This window comes from Carya illinoinensis, chromosome 4 (genome assembly GCF_018687715.1).
Source record: "Carya illinoinensis cultivar Pawnee chromosome 4, C.illinoinensisPawnee_v1, whole genome shotgun sequence".
In the NCBI taxonomy this organism is placed as follows: domain Eukaryota; kingdom Viridiplantae; phylum Streptophyta; class Magnoliopsida; order Fagales; family Juglandaceae; genus Carya; species Carya illinoinensis.
In genome coordinates, this window is record NC_056755.1 from 8,793,215 (window position 1) to 8,801,242 (window position 8,028).

General features: G+C 33.8%; 1 protein-coding gene across 1 annotated transcript; it reads left to right on the forward strand.

Annotated features, from left to right (window-relative positions):
* Positions 1-4,237: 4,237 nt before the first annotated feature.
* On the forward strand, positions 4,238-7,978 carry LOC122307131 (inactive protein kinase SELMODRAFT_444075-like). Its single transcript, XM_043119792.1, has 10 exons — positions 4,238-4,623; positions 4,730-4,812; positions 5,021-5,270; positions 5,450-6,037; positions 6,128-6,376; positions 6,504-6,667; positions 6,753-6,829; positions 6,901-7,048; positions 7,220-7,369; positions 7,473-7,978. The coding sequence occupies exons 1-10, from the start codon at positions 4,446-4,448 to the stop codon at positions 7,686-7,688; spliced, it is 2,103 nt and encodes a 700-aa protein (XP_042975726.1). The 5' UTR covers positions 4,238-4,445; the 3' UTR covers positions 7,689-7,978.
* The last annotated feature ends 50 nt before the right edge of the window (positions 7,979-8,028 follow it).

Here is an 8,028-nt window from a genome sequence, read left to right on the forward strand (position 1 = left end):
ATGTAGCAAAATTCTTTTTTTTAATATGTAACCAATTACATCAGTGGAGTGTGCAAAAGTGATTGTATATAGAATTTGTGGAAATAAAATCACTTTTAAAAAATTTTTGGGGAGCTAGGGTGCTACTATTGAAATCTTAAATGAGTGTGCGGAAGCATTTATTAAAATTTCTTAAAATCTATGCTATAAAAATTATAACTTAAAATCTCTATATATGATTTAGGCTATTGTCATGTGTTCTTGGATTAAATCTATCCTATAGCTTTACCTTCATAAATATTGACCTGGAATGGTTTAAAAGCATAAAAAGAATTAAAATGAGTTGATGACTCGGTAAGAAACCTATCATAATGTAAACATACTTCACATAAAGATTTTCAGAAAATATTTCATGCTGAGAATTAAAATCATAACTGTTCATAAATATTCTCATGACATGCATGAGTTGAAAATGTTTTTGCTGTATTGATTTATTTGAGTTATATGGATTAACTGATTTGTTTGATTAGCTAACGCACTTAACTTGTGTGTAAAATTATGCAATAGCTCAGGTCCCGTGGTTGCAAGGGGAGCCGCTAATAGTATTTTGGTATATTATGGTGGACCACACTTGAGTTCATAGCTTGCACATTCACTCTGAATCTACTTTGGTATTATGCATCTGAACAACCATATAATTAAACTAATCTAATTTTTTTATTGGACTTGATCTTATGAAAGCTTGCGTGTTTAATGCAATGTGAGATACATAATACATACATAACTATAATATGCAGAATGAAATATAATGAATAATGTGCTTGCAAATATCATGACATGCGTGATATATAAACACTAATTTCCAAAGAACTTACTTTAATAATAATATATATAACTAGCTAATATATGTTAATCTTAATTTATGATCAAACTACTCAATTTGTAGTGTTGCTTCTTAAAACTTTTGACACAAAATGATCACAAAGTAATGGAGGGATGACGGTGGTTTATGATTTTTTTTCCAAATAATGGATGGAAGGAAGATATTTATAACAAGATTTAGAAGAAAGTGTTGACGAATTTGAGTTAAACTTGGTTATGATTAAGAAGAGAGTTTGAATTTAAAAATATGATATAATAGTTCATTCAGTGTAGGATTGACAATGATTGCATAGGAAACTTCAATTAGTGATGATTTTAAATTGAAATAAATTTTTAATAATTGATTTTTAAATTTTAAAATGAGTCTAACTCATTTAATAAATAATAAATAAAATTTAACCCAGTTATTGAACCTAATTAAAATTTTTAATCAATCTTAATAATTTTATCCAATATGATCCATTAAATATAATTTAGATATAATAAAAATTATCATTATCTCGATTTTAACATTATTATGTCAGATCGTTACGAGTTCTCGCTCTCTTTTTGGTAAGTGAATGACATGGCTTGCTTTATTGCCATGTTGAAGCCACATAAGATAAACACGTGGGGTGAGATTATTAGTTTGTTATGAGAAACCAACAAAACAATAGAATTAAATTTATTATGGATCAATTGCTCCTAAACCATTTTATGTGGTGATTATAGGTTCATATATATATATATATATATATATTTTAAATAAAAATAAAATTCTTTGTTTTTGTATGAACTATTAGGGTCTTGGTTAGGGTTCCCTCCCCCACTAGCTACACTCATTATTTACATTTAAATATACGCGAAAAATAAAAAACTATATGATCACAGACCATATATAATCAAATGTGCTAGCTAGGAATGGCATGGCATGAGGCGATGATGCACATGATGTAGACAAACAAACCAACCTCCCTTCCAAATAAACACATCTAAGTCAACTTTTTAAACCATGAAAGGCCAATTTTTATGTTCCATCAATCTCCCTCAAGTAGTCAATACAATACCCTCTTTTTTATTCAGTAGGAGTCGTATTCTTGAAAACTATGTCACGCAATTTAATAACGAAGAAACTGATCTGACTGTCAATAAATCATTATATTCTATACTTTTAAGATTGACATGGTCAATTATCACACTAATTTCAAACCCATTGAAGACGTCTTAAATAAAATAAAATAAAAGGACTCATTCTGTTTATTTGCTTGTGCTCTTAATCAAGAGGACTCAGTCTTCTTCTTCTTCTAATTTATATGATTGGTCTTGATCAAAGTGTTAAATTCATCAGTTTTGACTTCTTTTGAAGTTTTCATAATGAGATTTTTCAGTGGAAATAATATTATTAAAGTAGCCAATAAATACAGTGGATGTAGTGGCATTATCAGAAGATGTGTATTTTTTTTTTTTCTTTTGAGAAAAATAAGATTATTGCCACAACAAAATCATGCATTACTTTTAGTTTAAACGTAAATAACAATCTTTATGCAATGAAAGCTAAAATAAAGTCACGGGCATACTTTGTGTGCTATCAATAATGCTATGGCTTTACAGATGTTGAAAGGCTGCTGATCGCACACAATACAGATAATTATGCTACATATATTTATGAAATACACAAATATCGTATAATCATTTAAAAAAATATTATTTATTATTAAAAAATTAATTTTTTTCATATAAGTTATATATTTATTCACTTCTTTCAAAATGATTACATGATATTTTTACACTTACAACTACAAATATGATTTCTTATAAATGAAATAGTTGTCATTTCCATCCTAATCTAAATTATAATTTATTCCCATTGAATTTCAACGGTTAGATGTATTAAAAAACAAGAAAAATAAACATTAATTGATGTGGTATGATTTTAAAGATTGAGTCTTAAAGAAGGGAATAAATTATAAAATGAGTTGTAGTTTGAGAATAAAAGGTGACAACTTTATTTTTTGTAATCATATTATAAATGAAGATTGATAATGATAATTATAGTAGTGGATTGCACAAGCATCGTATAAAAAGTGAGTAAATATGAGATCTATATGACAAAAGTAATTTTTTAATAGTGAATTCTACTTTTCTTCGTAACGATTTCGCGGCCATTACGCATTTTACGACTGTATATAGCATTACTAAAATTGCTTCAATTGGACATTCATTTTCATGCTGCTGCTTATCATATTAACACGTGATATCATAATTTAGTATATGATCTAACTACATATATGTTTGTTAATTTTAGGAGGAATTGAAGGTTGGTCCAATTGTGGGAGTGTGAGGAGAATGAAGATATGAAAAATAGTCAAGCCAATCTGATGCCACTGCCAATGGGGTATTTTAATATTATTTTGTTTTTTAATTATAATAAATTAGAGATATAGAAAAGGAAAAAATGTTATAGATAAAATCAAAAAATCAAAGGATTCCGATCTTTTAATGTTTTAAATTATTTAATACATAATATTAACACAAGAAGACATTATTATACATAGAAATTCAATGACACAATCTTATTTATTATTCAACTTGGATTTAAGTATCATAAGTCAAAACCATGTGTTTCCTTTATATATATATATATATATATATATAGGGGTTTAGGTGGCATGAAAACTCATCTAAGACATAAGCCCATCTTTGATAAAATATGGTCTCCAAAATACATTATTCTAATGAAATTTTAGGATTAAAACCTTAATTTTTTTTTTTTTTAAGAAATGTGTGTAGTTTGCAAGATGAAATGAGATAAGATGATTTTAGATGAAAGTTGAAAGTTAAATAAAATATTATTAGAATATTATTTTTTAAGATATAAAAAAATTGAATTGTTTATTATATTTTATGTGAGAATTTGAGAAAATTATAATTATGAGATAAAATAACTATATCCATACGGGAGCCGTTACAAATAAACCTTATAAAAATAAAACTATAAACGGCTATGGTTTAAAGTGCCACTTTTAGATTATAAAATTATTTTTATTACAAAATAAATCTAATATTTAATATAAAATCCTGTTAATTTATGAAATCTTTATAGCTGTAATACTTTTTTTAAGGGATGAAATGATTGATGTCAATAAATTTTTCTTTCGATGAGAGTAATAATAAATACACATTCTTCTATATAATCATTTTGATAATTAAGTCTTAAAATAAGAGAATTTTGAAAAATAATTATAATTTAATTATTATTTTTATTATAATATATCTATTATTTAAAACAGGATAATTAAAATGGTCATGTAAAGAGTATGTGTGAGATAAATTCCAGTTTCACTCAAAGAAAATAAGAGGGGCAACACCGGATCATTCTTCCCCCCAAGAGACAGACCGTTTCTTGTTAATGTTCATATTCGCATTGGTCGGGGATACCGCTTTTTCCTCACTTCCCAGTTCCCAACGCATAGATGCTCTATTTTACCGGGAACCTCAACCAACCACATATCGTCTCTTGTACGCACACCTAATACCACACCCGGGACAGAGGGAGAGACCGGGGGAGAGAGTAAAGCCGACAACGTTCTTCTGGCTTGTAGCAGATGAGCTTCACCGGAGACCTTCCCTCTAGTGAGTCAGAAGACGCCGACGGTGGCCGCACGGTGCTAGTTGGGGTGAAGTTGGACGCTCCGAGCCGTGAATTGCTGACGTGGGCTCTGGTCAAGGTGGCCCATCCCGGTGACCATGTCATTGCCCTTCACGTCCTAAATTCTTCAACCGGTAACTCTCCCTCTCTCTGTCTGTCTCTCTCTGCGATTTTTCTTGGGTTTGATTGGATTGAATTGAAATTTCGGGGTTTTTCTTATGATGGTTGTTTCGGTTGTAGAGGGCACGTCCTCGCTTATCTCGCTCGTGAAGACGTTTGATTCTGTGCTCTCTGTATATCAAGGCTTCTGCAACTTAAAGCAGGTCCCATTCCGCTCTCACACTGCTAAATTTTTATGCTCATTTTGTGTCCACTCTGTCCAATCCGTGTTTGGTTGCAGAGAACGCAGGACAGAAGTTCAATAGGTCTTCTCTGTAAACAAACAGATACCTTCTTTTTTTTTTCTTATTATTTGAATCTTGGATTTTTATTTAGTGGAGTTGACAATGCTTAATTGCGTCGAATGCGCAGGTTGATCTGAAGCTGAAGGTCTGTAGAGGCTCAAAGGTCCGGAAAGTTCTTGTCAAGGAAGCGCAATTGTGCGGTGAGGCTACGGTGGTTCTGGGAACTTCTAAAACACATCGCAGGATCCGGTCATCGGCCTCCGTCGCTAAGTACTGTGCCAGAAAATTGTCCAAATATTTCACCGTTTTCGGCGTTGACAATGGCAAAATTTTGTTCCAGAGAGTGGCTGCTGCTACCAATTCCAATAAACCGCGAGGTCGTAATTTACGAATTTACATGTATTTTGAGCCAAGACTAATGTTCTTATACTGTCCGTTTCAAGTTATTACAAATGAGTTGCTTTCTATGTTTTGTTTAGTTTTCTTCCGGTGGAAGTAGTAATTTAAGAAGAACTTGAGAAATGCAGATGAATTAAATGATTCGATGATGGTGCAGGGCGAGCGAATTTCGATGGTGGTCACTGTTTGGAAAAATCCAGCTTAGTTTGCTCGAGTTGTGCACCGGATGCCGGATTGCCGGAGAATTGTGGAACCCAATCGACGGAAGAGTTATCTGGAGATGGTGACGAGGACAATTCGTTGGCTTTGGTACCATATAGATCATCTGAGGCCAATACAGATTCTGGTTACGTTGTGATTCAAGACTCAACGGAGTTGAAATCCAGGTGGTCAACTCTTCGACGGGTGTTTCGACCCAAGCGGCAATATGTGGAGAAATCTGTGAAAAGGACTTCTGTGCTTCATTGGTTGTTGAGATTACCAAGCTGGGATTCTTTAGCTGTGGTGGATCCTGATCAGAGGAGGAGTAATTCTGATCAGGATGATGATTATTGTTCCTCACTTGATGAAGAGAGTGGGGCGATCGTGCCATTCGGATCTGCTGCTGTATGTCCTCCTCTTTCCCCTTTCAATGGCTTCGGTTGTCTTCCTAACGAATTACTTGGTTTGCGTGAGAAATACTCATCCAGCTGCAGGTTGTTTACCTACCAGGAACTCTTGTCGGCAACCTCTAATTTCATTCCCGGTTTGTATTCTTTCCTTATTTTTATTGACGTGGTTTCAAGTTTCCGTCAAATTGTTGAGTTTCTCTGATAGTCTGAATTTTTATTTTCAGAGAATATGGTTGGTAAGGGTGGTAGTAGTCATGTTTACAAAGGGTGTCTTTCTGATGGCAAGGAGTTGGCAGTTAAAATATTGAAGCCATCTCAAGATGTGCTAAAAGAGTTCGTTCAAGAAATTGAGATCATCACGACTTTACATCATAAGAACATAATCTCTCTTTTTGGGTTCTGTTTTGAGGACAATAATTTGCTATTGGTCTATGATTTTCTTTCAAGAGGAAGCCTAGAAGAAAATCTCTATGGTAAACTATTCGTTGAGTTCATCTGCTTGGAACAAGAGAAATTATTGTGCTATTGTCCCTATACATACATACATGCACATATATATATATATATAAACACCATTTTAACACATGCTCTCTGATTAAGGTAACAAGAAGGGTGGAAAAGCTTTTGGTTGGCAAGAGAGATACAATGTGGCTATGGGTGTTGCTGAGGCTTTGGACTATTTACACAACGGCTGTGTGGAGCCTGTGATCCACAGGGATGTGAAATCCTCAAACATCCTTCTTTCTATGGATTTTGAGGCACAGGTACTTTTAAGTCTGTACCTTACAATCTTTCGGGGACATTATATGAATCTTTCTCTGTTCGTTTTCTTTCATCGTGCCTTCTCAGCTCTCAGATTTCGGACTTGCTAGTTGGTCTTTGGCTACCTCCAATATTACTTGCACTGACGTTGCAGGAACCTTTGGGTGGGTAATCTATTCTCCAGTTCCTCTTTCTCTTATTTTATATATACTGACAACACTCACTTTTGTTGCAGTTACTTAGCTCCAGAATATTTCATGCATGGAAAAGTGAGTGACAAAATTGATGTTTATGCATTTGGCGTCGTAATTCTTGAGCTTCTTTCGGGTAGAAAGCCTATTGACAGTACACATCCAAAGGGCCAGGGGAGCCTTGTAATGTGGGTAAGTTATTCCCTAATTGAAAAACTTCGTTTTATAGAGTATATGCCGTTAATCATGCTTCTGAAATTTGAATATAGAGGTCTATTTTTTAAACAAGCTTATGTACAATTTTACTTTGCCCTTGAGTTCTAAAATTACCTCTTAATTCATGTTAAATGATGTGGAATCCAGGCGAAGCCGATTTTGGACAGTGGGAAGGTTTCCCAATTGCTAGATCCAAGCTTGGGAAGCGACTATGACCATGATCAGATTGAGAGGATGGCATTCGCTGCAACCCTTTGCATTAGACGCGAACCTAGATTACGGCCTCAGATAAGCCTCGTAAGTTTTTTCAAGACTGAAATTTCCCATTCCTACCAGTATTTTCATATTTAAATGCTCTGAATCTTTTTATTTAATCATCAATGTTTTTTCTTCACAACAGGTTTTGAAGCTTCTTCAGGGTGATGAGGAAGTGATGAGGCTGGCAAAGCAGCAACTTTGTACGTCAGAAGTTGATGCCTTAGACGACGGGGAAGCATTTTCTACTAACATCCAATCCCACCTTAATGTTGCATTGCTAGACATAGAGGATGAGTTGCTTTCTATTGGTAGCAGTGAGCAAAGCGTTTTATTAGATGACTATCTGCAAGCAAGATAGGGGGCAGATGTCAAGCTTTGACTGAGCTTATCAGCAGAGGAATGCAACCATGCAAGCAGGAGCATTGTCCTTTTTGTGCGTCTTTTTGTTTTCTTTTTACCCGTGTATATGCTGTAGTGTTTATGCATATCCAATATTTAGTTCAGTAAGACTGGGTCTCGGTAGAGGAGGTTGTTTGCCCCCCATCTTGACTTTGCAGTTATGTCCCAGTCATTGTCTTAGGTTGCTTTTGTGTTCAAACTTTTGGGTCTGTTTAGTTGAATAGAGTATCCGCTTGTCTGTTGAAATAACATCAGCATGATAGTAGTCATTTGTCTTCATTTAAGATGGTGAACATTAG